This window comes from Narcine bancroftii, chromosome 1 (assembly GCF_036971445.1).
Source record: "Narcine bancroftii isolate sNarBan1 chromosome 1, sNarBan1.hap1, whole genome shotgun sequence".
NCBI lineage: Eukaryota > Metazoa > Chordata > Chondrichthyes > Torpediniformes > Narcinidae > Narcine > Narcine bancroftii.
Window position 1 is genome coordinate 78,783,761 of NC_091469.1, and position 27,588 is coordinate 78,811,348.

The 27,588-nt window shown below is 42.8% G+C and overlaps 1 protein-coding gene across 1 annotated transcript in view; it reads right to left on the bottom strand.

Moving 5' to 3' along the window:
* Positions 1-300: 300 nt before the first annotated feature.
* ostf1 (osteoclast stimulating factor 1) overlaps positions 301-27,588 on the bottom strand; it is a 100,844-nt gene continuing 73,556 nt past the window's right edge. Inside the window, exon 10 of the mRNA XM_069930765.1 lies at positions 301-2,244. Coding sequence (XP_069786866.1) covers positions 2,186-2,244 — 59 coding nt within the window. The 3' untranslated portion in view covers positions 301-2,185. The remainder of the gene's footprint in view (positions 2,245-27,588) is intronic.

Here is a 27,588-nt window from a genome sequence, read left to right on the forward strand (position 1 = left end):
TTTCCCTTGCAACCGCTGCAACCGTGCCTGCCTGTCCCGCATCGGACTTGTCAGTCACCAACGAGCCTGCAGCAGACGTGGACATTACCCCTCCATAAATCTTTGTCCACGAAGCCAAGCCAAAGAAAAGAAAGAAAGAAAGAATGATGGAGTAAGGACATTAGACAACAAGCTTTATTCTGCTCGTACAATTGCACCTTCTTTACAAAGCTAATGTGTTTCTAAAGTGCCGTTGATGGATGTAGTGATTTGAAGGGGAGCAATTTTTCATGGCTCAGCAGAACATTGGAGTCAATAAAGTTTGATTGCTATTTTCTTCAAAGTTTATTCCAAATGCAGGAAGAGCAATTCTGTGACATCATCAATTTCTTAAATAATGTTGCAAAATATTCAAAATTTCACTTCAAAGTTATTTTGAGACAGATGATGGAAGAGATACAAATCTCAGTTAGTGCTCAAAAACTTCAATTTATAGGAGGGTGATGTTCACATTTCATATTTAAATCTATAATTTACAATTTTCACTCATTTGCATTGGATCCAAGAATAACAATTAAAAACACACAAAGCAATCTGTGTCATAAATTAAATTTGTAATCCTTTGATTATGATTCACAAAACTGATCAATTAAGAGGTAAAAATCAATGTGTGCAGCGAAGACCAAATTATAGGATGCACACTAATCGGGGTGATACCAATCGGACAGGGTGAGGCATTTCTATTCTTCCACTTTTTTAAACAAGGACAAGGTCTCCTCAGAGTCTTCCTCCAACCAAGTAGTGCCATTGTGTATTTCTTAGGTTTGCTAAGTGCCTTCATATTCAACAGATTAGAATTTGGCTAAATCACCTAATTAACGACCATTGCATTGAGGTTTCTCTTTGTTCTAACTCAAGGCAACAGAGGAAAAGTTATATCCAAGAACATTTTTTCAGTAATATATATTCAACATGATCATGAGGTAAAATATACAGTATTCAAAGCATGGCCAAATCTAATGGCTCATTCTGAATTTCAATTGACATTCCTGTGTCAAATGTGGGTGTTCAAAAACATTTACAATTTTTTTGATCTACTTAATGATCAGATGTCTTGAGGGAACAAAACAGTAATTTAAGGGCAAATCATACCAAAAATATTCTTGATAAATTGAAATAATCTTTTACATTCTTAGTGAGATTCTTCATAGGTACTTGGTGAAAGTACACGATGATGCATTGTGAGAGTTGTTTAAATGAGAGAAGGATCAAACTGTATTACTCTCCACTAAATAAGCTGAGCTGCCAGTCCACCATTTTCAGAAAGCTCAGTGGCAAAAAGCTCTTTTTGTTTGCAACAGCTTAACATAGATTAGTTATCAGAAACAAATTAAGGAGCTGCATGAATATTTATTTAATTCAGCAAAAAGATCACATTTGCAGTCGCCATTTTTAACAAGGTAATTCTTCGCACAACAAACAGAATACTGCTGTAAAACATCGAAACAGCAGAATCATGGCAGTAGTTGTGAGTGGGTGGTGGTTTGTAAATTTTATTGCAAAGCCATTTACTGTGAAAGAATACAATTCACATTATGCTTTGAAGCTCCATTAAAAAGCCTCTTCTTTTCCAAAGAAAAATCTTGTTTAGGTTTACTGCAGTTAGGGTTAGATCTTTAAGGGTTATATGGGAGAAAATAAACAGTTTAAGAGTGCATCGTGCTGATAAAAATGGCTTTATATGTTAAATTTATACATAAAACTGCTTTGGTGAAAAAAAACACAAGAACTGGTTTTCAGATAATTTTATTCTGATTGTCCAACCAGATGTATTGTACTTAAAAATATTTTCCAATAAAATGACTTTCAGTATGGAGATTTTGTTTCATAATTGTGGTTTACAATCTTCACCTATGTTTCAAATAAATTCAATTGCAATCAATCAAATAAAAACTTGTACTGGAAGCTTGTTCCTTTTGGGGGGCTGGGGCAAGGAGGTGGTGGTGGGGGGGGGGGGGGGGGTGGGGGGTGGCGTAGTGTGGAAAAATCAATTTACTTGATTGGAAACCTGATAAGAAGGGTCGGTCGGCACTAAAGTTTGTAAAGTTTGCTTCTCCATAGTAATAAAACTGCATCCAAAGCATACTTAACAAATAAACCATGGGAATGTTGATACGTGTCTGATGCTCCAACTTTGAAATGCGCTTTAATCAGAGTCTTCATCATCAAGGTACTCCTCTGCATTATTCGCAGTCGTTATGAGACCTGAAAAGAGGAGATGATTTCAGGTTTGTAAGTGTGCAAGTAAAATAATCCAAATGGAAAAAAAAGTACAATATGCCATCTTGTCTTTAAATAATTCCAGATCCCATATTTCTTTGGCAGAGACCCATAGAACAAAATCACCACTTTCCCAATTTACCTAATCCTAGGTTCAAAAACCAAAGCCCTGAGGAGCAGTTGCTCCTCATGAAACATTTTTCATTCAACAAAGTATTTTGTTGTGGTTAGCACAACGCCTTTACAGCAGCAGTAATCGGGACCAGGGTTCGAATCCTGTGCTGTCTGGAAGGAGTTTGTATGTTCTCGCAGTGTCTGCATAAATTTTCCCCATGGTCTCCAGTTTCCTCCCACCATTCAAAATGTACTGGAGGTTGTAGGTTAATTGGGCAGCACAAACTCATGGGCCAAAATGGCCTGTTTTTTAAAAAAAAATTTAGAAGTTTCTCATTATCTCTCTCCTCACAAACAACGGGGATGGGAGGAGCGATCACCCTGGAGAAGGAAATAAAAGTCCGCAACACGGTGGGTGATGGCCCTTCCCCTATATGGTTACATGCCCTGCTGGCTGCCACTGACGAGTGTATCCTGGGTATTAAGGGATTTGCATTTGGAATTCGGACTATTACTAAAAGACTAGTGGAGGGTTGGGCTAAGTGGGATCCTGTGATGGTGACTCCCCTCCACCGAAACCATTATGCATTCCACAATATTGCCTCCCTGGGGGGCAGGAAGAGATTACAGCCACCATCGATGCTCTGCAAGAAGGGGTAGTGAGGCCTGCAACATCACCCTTTAATAGCCCTGTTTGGCCGGTCCAGAAGCCAGATGGCTCCTGGAAAATGACAGTTGACTATCGTTTTTTGAACAAACATGCCCCACCACTTGCTTCGGCAGTTCCGGACATTGTTACCCTTATTGAAAACATAGCTACTGGGAACTCAGGAACATGGTATGCTGTCATTGATCTCACTAACGCCTTCTTCAGTATTCTTATAGATGAGGTCTCACAGGATCAGTTCGCCTTTACCTGGAAGGGGCGCCAGTATACCTTCACCTGCCTCCCTCAGGGCTATGTACACTCTCCCACTATTTGCCACAGCCTAATTGCCCGTGATTTGGAGACGGTGCCAGTATCGCCTTCCCTCTCAATTCACCATTACATTGATGATGTGATGATTCAAGGGGCCATGGAAGAGATGGAACAGAAAGCAGAACAAGAGGACGCCTGGTTTATTGATGGTAGCAGCCGGTGGGTGCAAGGAAAGCAGAATTGGAAGGCGGTGGCTTACCATCCCAGGTCAGGAACTCACTTATTGGAGGAGGGGGATGGTGGCTCCAGTCAGTATGCTGAGTTGAAGGTGGTCACTTTACCACTAGACCCCTATGATCACCCTCTTTGCTTGTTTACTGATTCCTGGGCTGTGGTTAATGGACTAGTGGTATGGATGCCTGATTGGCAAAGGAATGACTGGCTGGTACATGACCGCCCAGTATGGGGCAAACAGTTGTGGCAGCTGTTGTGAGATGCTTCCCATCATCGTGAGATAACCGTATATCAAGTTGACGCCCATACCAATGTGACGACGAACATGGCACAACATAATGCAGCATCAGATCAGCTTGCCACTATCAGCCGCGCCGATACCGTCCCCCTGGATCGATGGGCACACGAACAGAGTGGCCATTTGGGGGAGAAGGGATCAGCTATGTGTGCCTGTACACATGCCTTACCCATCCATCAGAACAATGTCCGCATGGTCGAGCGGACATCCCCAGCATGCCAGCTTGTGAAGTCCCGCACTGTTCCTCCTGGTCCGCATGGCCGAATAAGATGGGGAGCTCGCTCAGCAGGAGTCTGGCAAATTGATTACATAGGCTATGCTAGACTGTATGGGTAAACGTTACGTCCTAGAAATGGTTGACACCTTTCCAGGCCTGGTTTTTGCTTTTCCCACCAAGACAGCTGACCAAGCTAGCACTAAAGCGAAAAAAGCGAGAAAAACGGAGAGCACTCCAGTGACTATCCCACTCAGCAACAGTTATGTTGTATTGGATTCTGTTGAGGGAGATGACCGGACAGAAGATGACCACGGGGACCAGGTCAATGGCAATGAGCCTGGCAGTGGTGCAAAAGAAAAAGAAAAGGAGAAATGCAGTAGTTATTGGGGACTCCATTGTCAGGGGTACAGACAGGAGGTTCTGTGAGCCAGATAAGTATACCCGAATGGTGTGCTGCCTCCCTGGTGCAAGGGTACGAGATATCACAAATCGGGTCCAAAATAGTCTGAGAGGAGAGGGATAGCAGCCTGATGTCTTGGTACATGTGGGTACAAACGACATTGACAAGAAAAGGGAGGAGGTAATTAAAAGGGATTACAGTGAGCTGAGACGAAAGCTGAAAGACAGGAATGCTAGGGTGGTGATCTCGGGATTACTACCTGTTCCAAATGCAAGTGATAAAAAGAATGTAAGGATAAGGAAAATGAACGTGTGGCTGAGCTGCTGGTGTACAAGGCAAGGATTTGGCTTCTTGGATCATTGGGATCTCTTTTGGGGAAGGCATGAACTTTACAATAGAACGGGTTGCACCTAAATCCAAAATGTGTCAACATTTTGGCAAGTATGTTTGGTACAGCAGTGGGGCAAGGTTTAAACTAATTTGGCAGGGGTATGGTAACCAGAGTGATAGGAAAAAGGGTAGGGAAGATAAAGTAATGGCCAGGAAAAGTAAAATAGGAAAAGTAATGTTGGGAGGAGAAAGTAAAAAATCAGATGGTGCAGTGAGTTTTCGGGTCAATGATAGTGTTAAGAAAATTACAAAGAAAAATAGTGGGCAGAAAAATCAAAAGAAAAGGTTATAGAAGTCACTAGATATTAAAAGGACAAAGAGCATAAGGGCACTTTATCTGAATGCCCGCAGTATTAGAAATAAGGTTAGTGAACTTGAGGCGCAAATCAGTACCCACGCCTATGATTTGGTAGCCATCACGGAAACATGGCTACAAGGTGACCCTAAATGGGAATTAAACTTTCAAGGGTATCAGGTGGTTCAAAGAGATAGACAGGATGGTAAGGGAGGTGGAGTTGCTCTCTTAATCAAAGATGAGCTCCAAGCAGTAGTGAGGAATGATACAAGATCTAAAGAGCATAATGTTGAGTCCATTTGGGTAGAGATAAAGAATAACAAAGGGAAAAAATTATTGGTGGGTGTTATCTATTGCCTACCAAATAACAATAGTTTAGTGGCACAGGAAATAAATAGGGAAATAAGTGAGGCATGTAATAATGATACGGCAGAAGTCATGGGGGACTTTAACTTCCACATAAATTGGGAAAATCAAGTTGGTCATGGGAGTCTAGAAGAGGACTTCATAGAATGCATCCGCGATAGTTTTCTTGAGCAGCATGTTAAGGAACCCACAAGAGAAAATGCTCTCCTGGATCTAGTGTTGTGCAATGAGATAGGTAGAGTAAATGATATGATAGTCAGAGACCATCTGGGAAATAGCGATCATAGTATGATTGAATTTCTCATTCAGATGGAAGGGGAAATAGTTAGATCTAAAACTAATATATTATGCTTAAACAGGGGTGACTACCATAGGATGAGGGAGGAATTGGGCAGAGTGGACTGGGAGCACAGGCTAATTGATGAAACAGTTGAGGAACAGTGGAAGATTTTCAAAGAAATATTTTGTAATGCTCAACAAAAGTATATTCCAGTCAGGAAAAAGGGCAGCAAGAGAGGGAAAAATCAACCGTGGTTAACAAAGGAAATAAAGGAGAGTATAAAATTGAAGGCGCAGGTGTACAAAGCTGCAAAGAGCAGTGGGAAACTGGAAGATTGAGAAAACTTTAAGAGACAACAAGGGGTTACAAAGCGGGTAATAAGAAATGGGAAAAAGGATTATGAAATTGGCACAAAATATAAAAACAGAAAGCAAAAAATTTGATAAATATATAAAACGGAAGAGGGTGGCCAGAGTTAACAAAGGACCCTTGGAGGATGAGAAAGGAAAACTGGTAGCAAAAAATGAGGAAATGGCCGAGGCATTGAACAAATATTTTGTGTCAGTCTTCACGGTGGAAGACACATCCAGCATGCCCAAGTGCGGAGTTAAGGATGCGAATGGGTGCGGTGGATAGAGGGGAACAGGTTGATGTTGTATATTTGGATTTCCAGAAAGCGTTTGATAAGGTGCCGCACAAGAGACTTATCAGTAAGTTACCGGAAAGTGGAGTCCGGGGAAGTATATAGGCCTGGATTGAAAATTGGTTGTCTTGCAGGAGGCAGAGAGTTGGGATAAATGGGAGTTTTTCAGGTTGGCAGAGAGTGGTAAGTGGGGTGCCACAGGGGTCAGTGTTAGGCCCACAACTGTTCATCATTTACATTGATGACTTGGAGAAGGGGACAAAATGTGGTGTAGCCAAGTTTGCGGATGACACCAAATTGAGTGGAAGAGCAAATTGTAATGAGGATGTGGAGAGTCTACAGAGGGATATAGTTAAGCTGGATGAGTGGGCAAAGGTCTGGCAGATGGAGTACAATGTTAGTAAGTGCGAGGTTATCCACTTTGGCAAGAAAAATAAAAGAGCTGAATATTATTTAAAGGGTGAAAAACTACAGTATGCTGTTGTGCAGAGGGACTTGGGAGTGCTTGTGCATGAATCGCAATAAGTTAGGTTGCAGGTGCAGCAGGTTATTAAGAAGGCAAATGGAATGTTGGCCTTCATCGCGAGAGGAATTGAATTCAGGAGTAGGGAGGTAATGTTGCAACTGTATTAGGTACTGGTGAGACTGCACCTGGAGTACTGTGTCCAGTTCTGGTCTCCATATTTGAGGAAGGATATACTGGCTTTGGAGATGGTCCAGAGGAGGTTTACTAGGTTGATCCCCTGGGATGAAGGGGTTGACTTATGATGAAAGATTAAATCATCTAGGATTGTATTCGCTCGAGTTCAGAAGAATGAGAGGAGATCTTAGAGAAACATATAGGATTATGAAGGGTATGGATAGGATAGATGTAGGAAGGTTTTTTGAGCTGGCCGGGGAAACTAAAACGAGAGGACACAGTCTCAAGATTTGGGGAAGTAGATTTAGGACAGAGATGAGGAAAAATAGTTTTTCCCAGAGAGTAGTGAATGTTTGGAATTCTCTAACCAGGGAAGTGGTTGAGGCTGCCTCATTAAACATATTTAAAATTCGGTTAGATAAATTTTTACATGATAGAGGAATTAGGGGATATGGGGAGAAGGCAGGTAGGTGGAGTTAGGTCATAAATTAGATCAGCCATGATCGTATTGAATGGCGGAGCAGGCTCGATGGGCCATTTTTGGCCTGCTCCTGTTCCTACTTCCTATGTTCCTATCCAAGGACTAAACCATTTAATTTCTCGTTATGATGTACCAGAGGAAATTTAGTCTGATAATGGCTCGCACTTCTCCGGGAAGGCAATCTGTGATTGGGCAACTGACAAGAGTATCTATGGATCCACCATATTCCTTATTACCCACAGGCTGCCGGGTTAGTTGAACGAATGAATGGCTTACTGAAGGAACAAATTCGTTTGTTAACACCACTGGGGACCCTAAAGGGGTGGTGCCATGTGCTGCAGCAGGCAGTCGACAATTTGAATCATCGCCCTTTGAAGGGAGGTACACCTTTCCACCGACTTCTTCACGCTTCTGAACTCCAGCCTATTCCCGAGGAAAAACAGTCATTGCCCCCCATTCCCGAACCAGAGAATGCTGGAAAAAAGTCATGGGTGGCACCATCAGGTAGTGGCCGTCCTGTAAAAGGGGAAATAGTGACACCTGCCCAGGGTAATACTCGGTGGGTAGCTATTGAGGGACAGGATGGTTTAGTTTGTTTAAATATTGAACGCTTACGGCGTCGTGAGTGACAAATGTCAGGCTTCTTTGTTGCAGGTCCTCCATCTTGTGCTCCTGTTGATCTGGCTTAACAGCTGCTTTGATGCCAGCAATTGGATTTGTAATGTCGAGGATGTTCTGAGGGAGTTGCCCATGGGGGACACGGCCCGATGTATCCATCAATATACCGGATATTGTTAAGCATGTTTCAAAATCTGTTCGTGAGCTTCAGTGTGTGGGTATTGTGGCCCACAAGGATAGTTTGAGCTTTGATTGGAATCCTTTTTTATGGTTAAATGGTACATTTGGGGGATTGGGCCACAATATTCTCCATTGGTTGCGCGCATTATTGCTTATTTTTGTGCTTATTATAGTTTTAGTTTCTTTTTTTCGCTCCTCCTGTACTCAAATGCTTGTAAGGTCTCATAAGTGACAGGCTGCGACCAAAGGGTGGAATGTAATGGAGGATTTAGACCAGCTGATGCAAGAAGGGATGCAGTTGCATCAGAAGACGTAATCCAATTTACACCATGAGGCCAAGATGCAGTTGTCTTTTGTTGGTCGCAGACTGTCAGGAGACCTTGAAGATAATTAAATCATTTGTTCAAAGAGATAAGATCTGAAGTAAACAACTTTTGGGTAATATAAGCCATGGTCCCACTGCTGAAGTTTGAGACTCTCCAAGAGGTGGCAACATCTCTCAAGAAGAACTTCAAGATTCCAAACCAACGTCCCGGTCTGGGGAGGTGGAAAAGCTGCTACCGGCACCCAGACAACCTACTACAAGTGTGCAGTCATCGCCTCGCTTTGGCAGTTGGGACCAGTCCAGGCATTGATAAGTATAATTGGGAAGGGCTTGCATGTTGAGTATGAATTCAGCTTTAGATTTAGTAATAAAGACTTGTAGAAACTGAACTGCACTCGGTGTGTGTCTATTTTCTTTCGGAAGTTCAAACACTGTGACCAATCTAAAACGAACAAAATGAGAGGTATAAGTTTACCCAAGACAGGTGCTTACATGGCAGTTAAAGAAAGAACAGGTATAAAGGGTTATTAATGCAGTCAGACGAAATTCGACTATTACTTACAAACCTCGTGAAATTAATGATGAGTTTTATTCATTTTATAAGTAATTATATACTTCTGAGGAAAAACAGGAGAGTGGATCGATCAACTTCTTTTTATCAGTGTTGAAATTACCGGTACTAGGAGAAGAAGACATATTGGAGCTAAAGGTTCCTTTTATTGATTTAGAAATTAAATTGGCTATGTTCGAAATGCCGAATGGAAAATCACCTGGTGATGATGGTTTTCCGTTGAATTTTATAAGGTATTTTATGATGATTTATCTACAGTGTTAGGAGATGTATTACGACAGATTAAGGAACATTATGATTTACCCAAATCATGCTCTAGTGCCTTAATTACTGTAATTCCTAAGAAGGATAGAGATCCGTTAAAGGTGTCTTCATATAGACCAATTTCTTTGTTGAATGAAGACTATAAAATAATAGCTAAAGTATTAGTGAATCGAAAGGCTAAATTTTTACCTAAGTTGATACATGTTGATCAAACAGGTTTCATAAAGAATAGGTATGCTTCAGATAATATTCTTTGAGTGATTAGTTTGATTAATAAACATCGACAGTTCCCTGACCATTCAATGGTGATATCTCATGATGCAGAAAAGGCTTTTGACAGACTTGAGTGGAACTTTTTATTTAAAGTCTTAAAGAAATTTAAGTTTGGTCCTTCTTTTATTGGTTGGATTAAAGCTTTATACAATAAACCAATAGCCAGGGTATTGACAAATGGTCAGATTTCGGAACCTTTTAAATTAACTTGTTCAACTCAACAAAGTTGTCCTTTGTCTCCAGCTTTGTTTGCATTAGTAATTGAACCTTTAGCACAATTGATATGACAAAATACACAGATACAAGGTATTCTTTTTCTTTGGCTTGGCTTCGCGGATGAAGATTTATGGAGGGGGTAAATGTCCACGTCAGCTGCAGGCTCGTTTGTGGCTGACAAGTCCGATGAGGGACAGGCAGACACGGTTGCAGCGGTTGCAGGGGAAAATTGGTTGGTTGGGGTTGGGTGATTGATCTATTTGCTGATGATGTATTTAACAAACCCAGCTCAGTCACTTTTACACTTGAAGGAATGTTTAACACAATATGGATCTTTGTCTAGATATAAAGTTAATTGGGGATAAAAGTGAAATTTTACTGATAGGTGAAGGAGATTATTCAGTTTATAAGAATATTATTAATTTGAAGTGGACTGATCAAATTAAATATTTGGTATAAATGTGGATGTTGATTATCAATCTTTATATAAATTAAATTATGTACCGTTAATGAAAAAGATTAAAGCTAGTTTGATTAAATGGAAGGATCTTCCTATAAATTTAATTAGAAGAATAAATACAATCAAAATGAATATTTTTCCACATATACAATATTTGTTTCAGTCAATTCCATGTTTACTTAATAAGAACTTTTTTTGAGATTTAAATAAAGTGGTTAGGGAATTTTTATGGAAGAGAAAATTTCCAAGAGTAGCTTTGAATAAGCTCACCTGGAAATATGCATTAGGGGGATTACGCTTACCACATTTTCAAAATTATTATGAGGCAGCTCAATATAAATTTATTAGTTCATTAAAGGATTTGGAACGGCCCCCTAGTTGGGCTAAAATTGAGATGGTGAATATTTCTGAATTTGAAATACATCAATTTTTGTTTCGGTGGAATTTAAATTTATTACAACAATATAATGTGCCTATATTAAAACATTTAATGAAGTTATGGATGAAGAAAAATAGAATGATAGGTTCTAAGGGTAAATTACTGACTTTAACACCGTTATATAATAACCAACGTATTCCTTTTTCAATGTATAATCAATATTTATTACATTGGAAATCTAAAGGTATAAAAAACTTGGGGAATTGTTTTAAAGAAGGTCAATTTTTATCCTTTAATCAAATGAGGGAAGATTTTGGTATTAATGAGAATTTTTTATTCATTTATTAACAACTTCGATCCCTAGTAAAACAAATGTTTGGTAGAGATATGATTTTACCTGAATTGACTAAATTTGAATCTTTTCTTGTGACTGCACCAAAAAAAGGGATATATTTCATTGATGTACCAAATATTACAGCAAAGTATGGAAAAAAGGGATGGAATAGATCTAAGATTAAATGGGAAAAGAATATTAATTTTACTTTTTCTGAGGATGATTGGTTAGATATCTGTTATGATAGTGTTACTAGATAAATGTTCATTATGCAATGGTTAATTACAATTTTTTTACATCAATTGTATTTAACACCTGAAAAGTTTTAAAAATATGGTTTTAGTGAATCACATTCTTGTTTTAGATGTGGTACTTCGGTTGGAACTTTCTTTCATGCTGTTTGGTTATGTGTACATATACAATTTTTTTGGAAAGCAATTCAATTGTTTTTGCAACATTTGTATAAGATCAAAATACCTCTGGATTGTTGGGTGAGTTGAATCCTTTGAAAGATTTGGGATTAGACAAATTTCAGATTGCTTTTGTGTATTTAGCTTTATCTGTTGTAAAAAAATGTATAGCAAGTATATGGAAAAATGCTAATGTGATTGATATTAATGAAATGAAAACTTGTTTAGTAATGGAAAAAATCACGTATGTTTTACATGATAATTATTCTTTTTTTTTAAAATAAGTGGTCTTTATATTTAGAATATTTACATTTAGATTTACCTTGATTAGATTTTAGTAAATATATTTCAGGTTTTTTTTCTCTTTCTTTGGCTCTCCTAAAGAGAGTTGGCTGAGAGGGGGTTCTTTTTTCTTTTTCTTTTAATAAATTTTTTTAAATTGTTCATAATATGTACTTTTTTATTGTATGTAATAACTTTGTTGAATGAATAAATAAAGTTATGAAAAAAACTTTACTAATGCTAACTTCTGTGCACAGTATAAGCATTGCCTGCAACCAGTGAGATTGGTCTGTGAACCAAAGAGCTTTGCTGAATTTACACACACGTTATACACATGTGCACTTAGCATTAGAACAGGCTTAGATAGGTTAAGTGAGTCAATAGAGATAAGTTAAAGTTTTATTCTATTTTCATGTTCAAAGATAATTAAATGTAACTTTTGTTTAAGAAACCCCTTGTCATGGTGCATATCTATTGCTGCTGGGTTTTGGGGTCCTCTGGACTCGTAACAGTACCAACAGGTGATAAGTGGGAAGGGTTGAGAGGATGAGGGAGAAGGGGAAGATGTGTATGATGGTGGGATCACGTTGTAGGTGGCGGAAAATGCTGAGGATATGTTGGATGTGAAGGCTGATGCCCTTCTTGGGCACCAGCCTTAATGACTATCGACTAGTAGCACTTACATCAACAGTGATGAAGTGTTCTGAAAGGCTGTTATTGAAGCATATCAATTCCTGTCTGAGTGGCGACAAGAATATGTTCCAGTTTGCCATTGTAGCAACAGGCCAATGGTGGATGCCATCTCACTGGCTCTACACAAAGCCCTGGAACAACTGGACAGCAAAGATGCATTCATCAGGATGTTCTTTATCAACCATAGTTCAACATTTAACACCATCATCCCCTCAAAACTGATCTGCAAATGCTCAGATCTGGGAGTTAACACCCCACTGTATAATTGGATCATGGATTTCCTCATCACCAGATCACAATCAGTGAAGGTTGGTAAGAACATCTCCTCCACAATTTCCATCAGTACCAGAGCACCACAGGACCACGTTTTAGCTCCCTGCTCTACTCACTTTACGCCTACGACTGTGTGGCTCAGTATGACAAAAATGCCATCTACAAATTTGGTGAAGATACCATGGTAGTGGGTTGAATAAAGAAAAGTGATGAGGAAGGAGCATACAGGAGGGAGATTGAAAATTTGGCTAAATGATGAACCAACCACAACTTTCCACTCAATGTCACCAAAACGAAGGAGCTGATGTTGACTTCAGGAAGAGAAAAACAGAGGTACACAAACAATCCAGTGATCATTGGGAGATCAGGGGTGGAGAGAGTGAGCAAATTTAAATTCTTGAGAGTCACTATCTTAGAGGAAAATTCCTGGATCCAACACACTAATGGCATCATGAAGAAAGCAAGTCAGCATCTCTACTTCCTCAGGAGTTTGCGGAGGTTTGGTATGACACCAGAAACCCTGGCAAATTTCTACAGAGGTGTGGTGGAAAGTGCATCACGGTCTTGTATGGGAACACCAATACCCACCACTGAGCATAAAGCCTCCAAAATGTAGTGGACACAGCCCAGGACATCACAAGCCAAACTCTCCCCACTTTTGAGTACATCTACAGGGAATGCTACCGTCAGAGAGCAGCACCAATGATCAAAGATCCACACCACCCAGCACATGCCCTGTTCTCATTGCTGCCATCAGGAATGAGATGTAGGTGCCACAAGACTCACACCACCAGGTTCATGTACAGCTGCTACCTCTCCACCATCAGATTCCTCAACAACAAACTCAATCAGAGACTCATTTAAGGATTCTTACTTGTGTACTTCATTGATTTTTAAAAATTCTCTGTAGTGTACAGTTTGTTTACATTCATTATCTGTTTACATGTGTACATTGTACACAGTTTTTTGTTTGCACCACCACTAAGTGGTAATTCTGCCTCACCCGGTGGAAAAAAGAATCTCAGGGTTGTATGTGATGTCATGCATGTACTCTGAAATCTAAATCTGGTGGGGTGGTGAGGACAAGAAGAATCCTGTCCTTGTTGCATCTGGGGTCAAAAGGGGCCAGGGCAAATACCTGGCAAATGGAGGTGATGTGGGGAAAGGCCGAGTTGATTGCAGAAGGAAGCCACATTTTAGGAGGAGGACAGCTCAGATGGTCACGCATGGAAGACCTCATCCTAGGAGTAGATGCAACAAAGACAGAGGAATTGAGAAAAAGCAATTGAATTTATAGAGGACAGGGTGTGGAGGTGCAGTCAAGGTAGCTGTGGGAGTTGGTAGGTTTGTCAAAAATATGTGTCAAGAGTTTATTTCCCAAAATGGAGACAGAGAGATTGAGAAAGGGGAGACGGACCAAGTGAATTTGAGGTCAGGGTGAAAGTTAGCAAAGTGAAGAACACACCCTGGGTGTAGGAAGCAGCACCAATGTTGTTGTCAATGTGGCAGAGGAAGAGCTGAGGACCCTTGCCTGTATAGGCTTGAAGGATGGATTGCTCCACATAGACGGAAAAAAGGCAGGCATAACTGGGACCCATGCAGGTACCCATAGCTATTGCTTTGATTAGGGGTCTCCAAAATGGTCATTGGGATCATCCAGGGGTCAATGGAGGTAGAAAACACTGGGGAGGTGGGGGTTGATTTAATATAGCGGCTATGGCAGTGTTGGCCAAGCTCTCGTGAGAGTGGTGCTTGTTGGCAGCCATGCTGTATTTGTCTTTGGCATATAAAGTAGTTGAGAGGGAACGGGAGGATGGAAAGAAGTGTGAGGTATGCCCAGCACCGCTAGCACCCCCTGGTCCACAACAGCCAACCCCTCCCTTCCAGCACTGCCACCACCCCCCTGACCAGCCTTGCTGCCACCCCTGTCCAGTGCCACCATCCTCCTCCACCCCCCCCCCCCCCCCATCCAGCACCGGGATTCCATGCCTGGGGGTTGAGGAGGTCAACAGACTAAAATGTTTGGGGATCCCTGGCTTTGTCTTTGAGTAAGTGAGATGAACCAAAGTGGAACAAATTCTGCCAGGAGGAGGAGGATGGTGGTGGAAGGGGTCCGATTGAGTCTGTTGTTGAGAAAGAAATGAAAAGGGGGGCAATGGAGGTGTGTAGAGATTGGACTTCCATAGTGAAAACGAGGCAATTGAGTCCAGGGACTTGGTTGAAATGATGTAGGGCATGGGAGGTATCACGATCCAATTTATTGTCATAGTAATATTATATCACTATGTCATATTACATGAAATTTTGCCTGCTGTGAGGCAGACAGATTCACCACCGGCAAGTATTACCTAAGCACCTTTTACAGGCTAACAGTCAGAGAGAAAGAACCAAAAGATAGTCCACCCAGAGTCACCGAGAGCCTGTATATTCACCTCCAGCACTTCTGCAGCCACACAGAGTCTAGTCCAAACCATTGGCAACTCGAACTTCAGATCTGATCCTCCAACATGGTCAGGAACCCTTTAGCACCCTTGGCTGCTCCTCGCATCCCGGTTCCAATACCCTGGTACCCCTTCCAGCCAATTGGGGGCAGTCAAGAGCCCAGCGCAAGTTCTCCCAACAGCAGTCTCCAGCAGCCCACAGCTTCCGCGGGTTGCAGAAGGACATTTGACCTCACCGGCTGAAGCCTAGTCGGAAGTCACCTCACCTCAATCAAGGATTAGATCTGCCCACCTGTGAGGCTGATGAGTGATTGGCCCTAGTAGCTGATGTGTGATTGGCACTCCAGGTGCCAATCAATGGTAAAATCTGCCTACAGGTGAGGTTGACACACAATTGGTCTTCACAGGTCCCGTGGATGGATCCTCCATTGAAAAAGCCAAGCACCTGCAGCCTCCCTCTCCACTACTGCATGAAGACTATCACTGAACTCCAAGCCACAGGCAGCTCCGGAGGGCCAAATACAATGGGCCTGTCCCGGATCCCAAGCCATGGGTGATGCTAGAGACCAGGTTCATTTGATATACTTGTTAGTTGTAATTAATTTACATTTTGTAAGTGTTCTGAACCCTTGTGCTCCCAATTGGGAATTGAAAATGTTTAGCAATGATTTATTCACACCCGATGTGTACTAATTTGTGTATTATTGCCATGCACATGCTCGTAAGTTGTGACCACTGCTGAACTCAAGGCTGCAAGCTATGAGCAGCTCTGGAGGGCCGAATGCAACAGGCCCGTCCCAGATCCCTAGGAGTGGCAACACTGGAAATCAGGTTCATGTGTATGTACTCATTTAGTTACACGGAATACTGTGCCTGTGGGTGGTGGCTGCTTCTGAAGTTCCACCCTCGTTTCTTGGTATACTCTGCCTGTGTTCTGTGCATTTAGCCTGTCAATGTGTGCCCTTTTTTGTGAATTCCCCTGTGTGAAAGTAAAGAGTTCTGTTTGTTTATAACACGTGTCCAGCCTTGATTCTCTTTGAACCTGTCAAATCCTATTCTTGAACACAACAAGTGAAAGGCCTTACCCAAGTCCTGTGTTTAGAGATTTAATTCATGTCCATAAAAGAATTCTGGTTAGCACTCATGGAGAGTCTCCATATCATGCCTCCTATGAGCACTATTCTTCACCAAACTCCAAGGTTTCTTGGATCTCACTCCAGCAGGGCATAGTACCCACCTGCTTCAAACAGGCATCAATCATATGGTGCCCAAGAAGAGTGCAGTAACCTGCCTTAATGATAATTGACCAGTAGCACTTACATCAGGCCAGTGTTGAAGCACATCAGCTCTTGTCTGAGCAATGACATAAATATGTTCAAATTCGCCTATTGAAGCAACATGTCTACAATGGATACCATCTCACTGGCTCTACACAAAGCCCTAGAACACCTGGACAGCAAAGTTGCCTACATCAGGATGCTCTTTATCGACTACAGTTCAGCATTTAACATCATCATCCCCTCAAAATTAATCTGCAAATTCCAAGACCTGGGACCCCATACATTTCCTCACCTCCAGACCACAATCAGTAAAGATTGGTAAGAACATCTTCTCCACAATCTCCATCAGTACCAGATCACCACAGGGCTGTATTTTAGCTCGCTGCTCTACTCACTTTACAGTTACAACTGTGCAACTCGGTACGACAAAAACACCATCTACAAATTTGGCGAAGATACCACGGTAGATGGTTGTATAAAGAAAAGCGATGAGACAGCATACAGGAGGAAGAATGTAAACATGGCTAAATGGTGCACCAACAACAACCTCCCACTCAATGTCACCAAAACCAAGGAGCTGATTGTTGACTTCAAACCAAAGGTATACAATCCAGTGATGATTCGAGGATCAGAGGTAGAGAGGGTGAGCACATTTAAGTTCTTGGGAGTCACTATCCCAAAGAATTGTTTCTGGACCCAACACACTAAGAAACATGAAGAAAGCAGGTCAGCGCCTCTACTTCCTCAGGAGTTTGCGGATGTTTGCTATGTCACCAGAAACCCTGGCAAATTTCTACAGAGGTGTGGTGCAAAGTGTGCTAACTGGCTGTATCATTACCTGGTATGTCCCCATACTCCCGAGTGGAAAGCCCTCCAAAATGTAGTGGACACAACCCAGGACATCGCAGGCAAAACCCTCCCCTCTATCAAGAACATCTACAGGGAATGCTGTCATTTGAAGGCAGCAGCAATTATCAAGGATCCACTCCACTCAGCACATGCTCTGTTTTTGCTGCTACTATCAGGAAAGAGGTATATGTACAACAAAACTTGCGTCTCCAGATTCAGGGACAGCTGCTACCCCTCCACCATCAGACTTCTCTTCAACACTCAATCAGGGACTCATTTAAGGACTCTTATTTGTGTACTTTATTGTTTTTTTAAATCCACTCTGTATTGCAGTTTGTTTACATTGGTTATCTGTTTACTTTGTTCACATGTGTACGCTGCATACAGATTTTTGCAATACTAATAAGTAGTAATTTTTGCCATCAAGTATGTACTCTTACAATAAATATGATCTGATGAAATCTGACTCCTACAAGGAACACATTGGCCTGTAGATGGAAGGCTACTGCTTGTTTATGTCCCTTTAAAAGCAGGTTGCATGAATCACACTGATTTGAGGTTCATGCTGAAAAATGCAAACTTGCAAAAGGTTAATAGGAAATTAAGTGCCAAAACCAACAAAATGCCTTTCAGTAATAACATTGCACAGAGAGCAAACGGTGCTGTTCTTTTAACTTAATTTGTTACGAATATTGGCCGACACAACATTGTTTCAATTCCTACAAAACAGCTCAGAGCGATTTCTAGGTTATGATTACAATTTTTATTAAAAATTGATTTTATTATTCATCTTCAGAAACTAGTCTGAATTATGTTGCATTTACTAAGCATACATCCCTAGAATGTGTCACGTAACTTTGAACAGAGCAAGCCCATTTAGAATGGGAAAATAATCTATTTCTGCTGTGAATTGTTACAGTGACAGAGCACAAATGCTTTTTTTCCAGGTTCTAGCTATTGCATCACAACATTTCTACAAAATTGCTCTTAAGATGTTAAATAATAATAATTCTGTTTGACTTAATCTGGAGCAGCTTTTGAAACTAATTTTTTTAAGGCAAACAAAGATTCCATGTCTGGAGTTGGATGAACATTTCTTCTTCTTTGGCTTGGCTTCGCAGACAAAGATTTATGGAGGGGTAAATGTCCACGTCAGCTGCAGGCTCGTTTGTGGCTGACAAGTCCGATGCGGGACAGGCAGACACGGTTGCAGCTGTGGCAGGGGAAAATTGGTTGGTTGGGGTTGGGTGTTGGGTTTTTCCTCCTTTGTCTTTTGTCAGTGAGGTGGGCTCTGCGGTCTTCTTCAAAGGAGGTTGCTGCCCGCCGAACTGTGAGACGCCAAGATGCACGGTTTGAGGCGATATCAGCCCACTGGCGGTGGTCAATGTGGCAGGCACCAAGAGATTTCTTTAGGCAGTCCTTGTACCTCTTCTTTGGTGCACCTCTGTCACGGTGGCCAGTGGAGAGCTCGCCATATAACACGATCTTGAGAAGGCGATGGTCCTCCCATTCTGGAGACGTGACCTAGCCAGTGCAGTTGGATCTTCAGCAGCGTGGATTCGATGCTGTCGGCCTCTGCCATCTCGAGTACTTCGATGTTGGAGATGAAGTCGCTCCAATGAATGTTGATGATGGAGCGGAGACAACGCTGGTGGAAGTGTTCTAGGAGCTGTAGGTGATGCCGGTAGAGGACCCATGATTTGGAACCGAACAGGAGTGTGGGTATGACAACGGCTCTGTATACGCTAATCTTTGTGAGGTTTTTCAGTTGGTTGTTTTTCCAGACTCTTTTGTGTAGTATTCCAAAGGCGCTATTTGCCTTGGCGAGTCTGTTGTCTATCTCGTTGACGATCCTTGCATCCGATGAAATGGTGCAGCCAAGATAGGTAAACTGGTTGACCGTTTTGAGTTTTGTGTGCCCGATGGAGATGTGTGGGGGCTGGTAGTCATGGTGGGGAGCTGGCTGAAGGAGGACCTCAGTTTTCTTCAGCCTGACTTCCAGGCCAAACATTTTGGCAGTTTCTGCAAAACAGGACGTCAAATGCTGAAGAGCTGGCTCTGAATGGGCAACTAAAGCGGCATCGTCTGCAAAGAGTAGTTCACGGACAAGTTGCTTTTGTGTCTTGGTGTGAGCTTGCAGGCGCCTCAGATTGAAGAGACTGCCATCCGTGCGGTACCGGATGTAAACAGCGTCTTCATTGTTGAGGTCTTTCATGGCTTGGTTCAGCATAATCCTGAAGAAGATTGAAAAGAGGGTTGGTGCGAGAACACAGCCTTGCTTCACGCCATTGTTAATGGAGAAGGGTTCAGAGAGCTCATTGCTGTATCTGACCCGACCTTGTTGGTTTTCGTGCAGTTGGATAACCATGTTGAGGAACTTTGGGGGGCATCCGAGGCGCTCTAGTATTTGCTAATGCCCTTTCCTGCTCATGGTGTCGAAGGCTTTGGTGAGGTCAACAAAGGTGATGTAGAGTCCTTTGTTTTGTTCTCTGCACTTTTCTTGGAGCAAAGACCATGTCAGTAGTTCCTCTGTTTGCGCGAAAGCCGCACTGTGATTCTGGGAGAACATTCTCGGCAACACTAGGTATTATTCTATTTAGGAGAATCCTAGCGAAGATTTTGCCTGCAATGGAGAGCAGCGTGATTCCCCTGTAGTTTGAGCAGTCTGATTTCTCGCTTTTGTTTTTGTACAGGATGATGATGATGGCATCACGAAAGTCCTGAGGTAGCTTTCCTTGGTCCCAGCAGAGCTTGAAAAACTCATGCAGTTTGGCATGCAGAATTTTGCCGCCAGCCTTCCAGACCTCTGGGGGGGATTCCATCCATACCTGTTGCTTTGCCACCTTTCAGTTGTTCAATTGCCTTATATGTCTCTTCCCGGGTGAGGACCTCATCCAGCTCCAGCCTTAGGGGCTGTTGTGGGAGCTGGAACAGGGATGAACATAGGAACATAGGAAGCAGGAACAGGAGTAGGCCAAAAATGGGCCATCGAGCCTGCTCCGCCATTCAATACGATCATGGCTGATCTAATTCATGACCTAACTCCACCTACCTGCCTTCTCCCCATATCCTCTAATTCCTCTATCATGTAAAAATTTATCTAACCGAATTTTAAATATGTTTAATAAGGCAGCCTCAGCCACTTCCTTGGTCAGAGAATTCCAAACATTCACTACTCTCTGGGAAAAACTATTTTTCGTCATCTCTGTCCTAAACTTACTCCCTCGAATCTTGAGACTGTGTCCTCTCATTTTAGTTTCCCCGGCCAGCTCAAAAAACCTTCCTACATCTATCCTATCCATACCCTTTATAATCCTATATGTTTCTATAAGATCTCCTCTCATTCTTCTGAACTCGAGGAAATACAATCCTAGAGAAATCTTAGACAAAGAACATGCTAGCAGGGGAGGGGTGTGTGTGGTGGGTGGGGGAGTGGGCAGAACCAACACTAACAGCTCCAAACTCATGATAGCTGGACACAACGGGCTCCTAACTACTGGCAACTAGCCATACAGCCATTAGGCATAGTGACTCAACAGCACCTGTAGGCCTACAGAGAAGCCCTGGCCTTCTCAACGTGAATGTCATGACATAATGGCATATGTCCATAACTTACATCTGCCACACTGGTAACCCCGAGCAATGAACTCTGCAAGCCTGAGCAACAACTACAACATTTCTGCAAAACACAAACTGGTCAACCGTAGATTTTATGAACAAGTTCACCAGGTCATCAACAAAGACATCAATCAAGCAAGAGGACAGTGTTTCCCTACATGGAGGTCGACTGAACATACAGCAGGTTTGGAAAGACAAAACTATATGACCGAAACTGTTGTTTTCTGCCTCACAAACTGAGAAACCAGCTGCAACAACTAGGCAAAACTGTTTACATACATCAAAAGTTGCGAGTAAATGCTTGATGGGGGTGGAGCGTGGTAAGATGGCGTAGAGAGTAGACGTGCAATTCCACCTCTCCCAGCTGAACAATTAATACCCAAAATTTAAAGAGTGTTTATTTTTAAAAATTATTTTAGACAAGATTTTAAGGAGATTTGAAAATCATAATGAGAGGTAACAAAGCTCAAACTTCAAAAAAGCCACTGATTAAAAGAGCAGAAAGTGCAGAGGAATTGAGTCCTACCTCGTCGAAAGATCCACAGTGGTTGATTTTGGAGCAGCCGAAGATCCAGGCAAAGGTATCGGCTACACCGGCGCGGAGGGGAGAGCCGTGCTTCTGATCGTGGTCACGAGCATGTCAGAACGGCTGCCAACGTGCCGAGTCTGACCGCTGAGGCAAAGGGCCTTCGCTACGGGGCCCTTGCCGAACTGGGCATGTGCGCGACTCCTGACCAGGCTCAGGCTGCCGGGGCGACTCTCTCCCGGTGGCCCGATTGTGTTGAGCCTACATGGGAGGGAATGTTGACCTGAAGTTCGGGGGCCCAGGCTGAGGCTCTGGTCTGGGAATCGGAAGAAGAGGAAGAAGAAGAACTAATGGAGGAATCTGAAGAGGAAACACAAGCAATATTGAGAACAGCTAAAATACTTCAAGGTAGGCCTCAAAAAGAAAGTTTCTAGAACTAAATCGCCTACCCTGCAAACCTTCCAAACAGTACAAGTGGAGGAGGAAACTACTCTGTCTGTTTCTGAAGAATTTATGCGGCGTATGAATAATATGGCTGTTCAAGTTACTCAGGGTTTTAAAGAAAGTAAGTTTCAATTTACTGAATTGAGAAGAGAGGTGGCATAATTTAGGCAGGATATGGTTAAATGTTTGCAAGCAGTAGATGTTGTCCAGGTTGAATTTAAAGATATCAAATGGGTGTTTCGTGATTGTACTGATACCATGGATCGGTATACTGAGCGAATGGATTACTTGAAACACTGTCTTACAGAATGGAACGTTCAGAAGCATGAATTTTTGAAGAAGATTGACTCATTGGAAAATCAAAGTAGACGTAATAATGTTAAAATAATAGGTTTGCCCGAAGATTTTGAAGGTACTGATCCGGTGAAGTTTTTTCAGAAATGGATGCGAGGTGTTGGGAAAGGATGCTTTTCCAGAAGGATTGGAATTGGACAGAGCACATACGGTAATACAAAGAAAACCTTTCCCTGATCAGCCTCCACGAGCGGTTCTTATTCGTAGTTTAAGGAATCAAGATTGTGAGGTAATTTTGGGGCTTGCAGTTCAGAAAGCTTGGCAGAATCAGGGCCCTATAGTGATTCAAGGCAATAGGGTCTTTTTAAAAAAAATATATACACAGATCCAAGTCAAGATGTGATATGACGATGGAAAGAGTTTAATCCAGCTAAAGCTGTGTTATGGAGGAAGGGTTATCAGTTTGCATTTAGGTATCCTGCTGTTTGAAGGTGTTTTATGGAAATTTTCAGGCTCAGATTTTTGATGATGAAACTGAGGCTTTGTCTTTTGCTAATTCTTTGCCGAATAATCCACATAGTTCTGAGTTACAGAGACAAGCGAATTCTCAGAGTTCTCCGAAGCGGAATGGGAATGGAAATGGCAGGAAGAATGTTGAAGAGCAACATTCGACCCGGAGGGGAGATGATGATCAACCTGCTGACGTTGTTGGTGCTGTTGGTGTTCAGGATCAACCGGTTGGAGATATGGGTGCTGTAGATTGAATTATCAATGTTATTTTGGGGATTTTTGAGACATGTGAATGTCAGCTGGGGGGGGGGGAGCTGGGGGGGGGGGGTGGTGGATGATGCTGCATCTTCTGAAGTCATCTGCCACTAGTGGTTTAGACCACACCCGGTCTGTAGGTGGGGGGGGGGGGGGGGGTACCATTTAGGTGTTTTTTTTTCTTTCTTTCCTTTTTTTATATTTTTTTTTAAGAGGGGTTTGTGGGGGGGGGGTTGTGTTTAGAGTGGGAGGAGGGTTTTTTTTTTGGAGCTCAAATTTGTGTTCAGGTTGGTTGTGCTGGGTATTGTTTGTTAAGATAAAATGAGTAAATTGAATTTTGCAACATTTAATGTTAAGGGATGAATCATCCGATAAGAGGAAGCGTGTGCTGGACTACATTAAGAAGATGAAGATGGGCATTGCCTTTTTGCAAGAGACACATTTGACGAAAAAAGAACATTTGAAATTGAAGTGAGATTGGGTTGAAAAGAAAAAAAAATAAAAATAAAATGTGTGTAAATGCTCGACGAAACAGAGCACAGTTGTCACAGTTTTGCAAAATGTTTACACTCCCTGAAGGGGTCATAAATTAGCAAGGTCTGCTGTCGTCAACACCAGCTTTTCAAACTTGCCTCTTCAGATCTTCAGTTGTTTGTATCTCAGTAGCTGGTACTGGAGGGAGGTCCCCCCGCACTGCCCATGTTTCAACCAGTTACTCCCACAGTGAAAACTACTTGACCTAGGAACAACCAGCAACCCCTACCCAAGGGAAGAAGCACACACTCCGAGGGACAACTATTAACTCCCCCGAGAGAAGATCACGCGTCCCGGAGGGCAGACGCCACCCCCTCCCCAATGGAAGAATCGACCCAGGTATTGACCTGTGAAATAATACATTTTTTAAAAAAGCCTAAGACCTCAAACTGTAGGCAAAACTCATTGCAATAGGGTTTGGTCTCTCCTGCTCCTGCTCAACATAGCATTGCCTACACGCCGGGCGGACAGCCAGAAGATTTTTCGCGGCTCTGGCAGTCGCTCTGGAGAATGTCACCTGCCAGCTCCTGTATGATACTACAGGCTTTGACCAGCAACAGACAATAACTTCATAGAGCGCCACCTACCAACTCCTGTGTGTCATTGCAGGCTTCAGCTGCGACTAGACTTTCTAAACTTAACTCTTTCCTAACAGACTTTGGGATTGGGACTATAAACTCTCACATTCACCAACAACCTGTTTACAGTGAGGACTTTGAGTTTCTCATGTGCCTTAACTGTAATTATCTGTAATCAACATTGATTTTTCACAACTGTCTTTGATTACCTTTGCAGACCTCATATGATTCCTATTTATTCATGTTGTCAATTATTGTTTTTATGGCTTATCAATTGATTGTACACTTCCTTCCACAGTAGCTTTTGTACACAATGCACCGGTAACCTGCAATATACAATGCACCAGAAGCACAGCACCATGCACATATCATGTCAGTTTCGCTCTCCCTGCATGGTTCTATGCAGCACGTGGGCATTCATGTCTGCACTTGCTGCACTCGAACAGAACTGCTGAGTCAGCTGGTCACTTACTGCCGGTTCTGGGGGAGCTGTGCAGCGGTATGCTGGGGGCGGGAGGGGGGGGTGTGTGTGTGGGGGGGGGGGGAGGGAGTGGGCAGAACCAGCACTAACAGCTCCGAACTCATAATAGCTAGGCACAACATGCTCCTATCTACTGGCAACTGGCTACTACAGCCACGAGGCATAGTGACTCAGCAGCACCCATCAGCCTAAGGAGAAGCCCTGGCCTTCTCAACGTGAATGTCATGAGGTATGTACTCCAGATGTCATGATGCCAGGTCACCTGTTGTTTATCCATATTAAGCCTGACAGCACGTCAATAAATGCTTTTGCTCTTCTTTGGCTGAAACCGGAGGTGTGGTCTCATTATTCATCCAATTTCAACATGATGGCAGATGTCCATAACTTACATCTGCCACAGTACTTAAATTTCTCAATTTGTTTGAGGGGAGCAGCAAAAGTATGAGCAGAAGGAAACTGCCATAGCATAAACAAGCTCCTCGTGCTCAGAACTCAGAAAAAACGTAACCGAGATAAGAGAAACAAGTTAATGGTGAAGGACAAGACTGCACAGATTTGTCCACATTCTTGGATTCAAAGAACATAAAATTTAATTCTCCATTAAGAAAATAATTTCAATAGTAGAAGTGGTATTTTATGTTAAAGATATGCAATTTCCTGCCTTTGACTGGTACCCAAGCTGCACATTTTAAGATGGCATTATTTCACAAGGTACCAAATTCGCCAAGATAGAGAGAAGTCTTTGTTGCAGATCTTTTGAGCAGCAATTTGCTTGGTTTTGCAGCAGAGAGGATGCACTGGTAAAAACAACACTTAGAGTATACTAAGCAGAGTAAAGCAAGATGCTATGCAGAAAGAACAGAAACCAGAACAAGTGAATGGTGTTGCTGGCTAGAAGGGTCGAATGGCCTACTTCTGCACCTATTGTCTAAAAATGTATCCAAGGGATATGTACGACAAATAACAGGGTAGTGGTGTGGAACCAGCAAACTGCCTGCGTGGGTAAAAGTTAGAACAGGAAAGTCATAACAATGACCAACTCCACAATTCATGCTCTGAATGTTGTTTTTTTTTTAAAAAAGTCACAGCTGGATATCCTGAATCATACCATGATCCCCTGATGCCATATTTAAATACATCACGTAAGAACGTTTTGGAATACAAAGGAAGGTTGTTGACCTACATTACGCATGTTGAAACTCAGTGCATCTGCAGGATGGAAAGTTTCACTTCTTTGTATATTGACAAGACTTATGGAAGCAGGGAAAGAGAGCATTAAAGGGAGAACTTCATCTGAACAGAAACTGCAAATTAGTCAGACAGATATGAAGAACGAAGGATTTCAATAGAGTAGAAAATGAAGAAATTGTCAAATGTAACTGATAAGCAGAATTATTTCCATTTGAATGACAACAAAAGGCTGGCTCAATTGCAAGAAAACAAATTCGCTGCAAAGAGAGAGGGATCTTTTTTAAAAAAACGGTGGCGATGTGGCAGCCCACCACTGCAGAGATCGAGGCGGTAGGTGCACGCGGTAGTAAACAGCAGCGTAACGCACTGTAACAGGATCCTTAACACAGTGAACAGGCGTGGTTGAAAGCTGCAAGACCAGTAGCCCTAAAATGGCACTTGCCAAGCTGCCCAGCTAAAAGATCAATAACAGGTTGAGGAAGAAGGGTATTCACATGCAAGGATGTTACCGCGCGCTATTGTTATTCATGCGACTGATGTCCAATCAAATAAACGGTGGGAAATCCGACTGTATAAAAGGAGCCTTTCCAGCCTCAATAAATCTCAGAGCTTAACCTCTCACACTGCGAGTGTGTGTGTTTCTTTGTAGCAGTCGGGTACAATTGGTAACCTTGATGATTCAGACGGCATCTAAAGCGATGGATAGCGAAGCAGCGATCAGCACAGTCGGCTTCAAGTTTCTGCCTTCTGAACAGTTAGATCCAGCGTGTGGTTCGACCAGATTCAGGGCATCACATCTGAGTCCACAGGGTACTACCACATGGTCAGCGCCCTGGATCCAGAGATGGCAGACAGAGTGGCCAACTTCATCCACGGGCCACCATCGGATAGCATTTACACCGCCTTCAAAGAGCTATTAATCAAGACCTTCGGGTTCTCGTGGCGAGAGAGAGGGGCACAGCTGCTCCACCTGGATGGGCTCGCGGACAGATCCCAGTCAGTGCTCATGAATGAGATGCTGGCCCTGCTGGGAGATCATGAGCCCTGCATCTAGTTCAAGCAGGCATTCTTGGAGCAGCTGCCAGAGGATATCCAACTGCTCCTGGCTGACAGGATTTCAACGACACCCGGAAAGTTGCAGCACGGGCAGATATTCTGTGGAAGCAGAAACAGAAGTGCTCGGCTACTGTGGAGCTCATCACTAAGTCTCGCAACCAGACCAAGGCAGGCCCTGGAATGGAGTGGCAGATGGGGCTCCGATGCCCGCCAATGCCAGTTGCCCTGCGAGTTCCAGGGAAATGACAAGGCCAGCCATCGTTGATGGTCACAGTGGCTGGCCAAATGTACAAATGGGATCACCTGTCCAGTAGACAATTCTTGGTAGATACAGGAGTGGAGGTCAGCATGATGCCCCCGACAAGTTTGGATACTAGATGCAGGCATGTGGGACCTGCGTTGAGGGCTGCCAACAACAGCAGCTTACGGACTTGTGGCATGCGTAAAGCCGAGCTGCAGTTCGGAGGCAGTCACTTCTCGCGAGAGTTCACGCTGGCCACAGTGCAACAGCAACTCCTTGAAGTGGACTTCCTGCGGGCCCACAGCCTCCTCTTAGACCTCAAGGGCAAGAGACTTGGGCATGTGGAGACGTTCCAAACCTTGGCACGGAGGAGCACTGGGCTCCTGGCACTGTATCTGGACTCTGTCCACATCTCAGATGCTGGCCGAGTTCCCAGCAATCCTTTCCCCTTAGTTCATGGTGGAGGTGCCCCGATG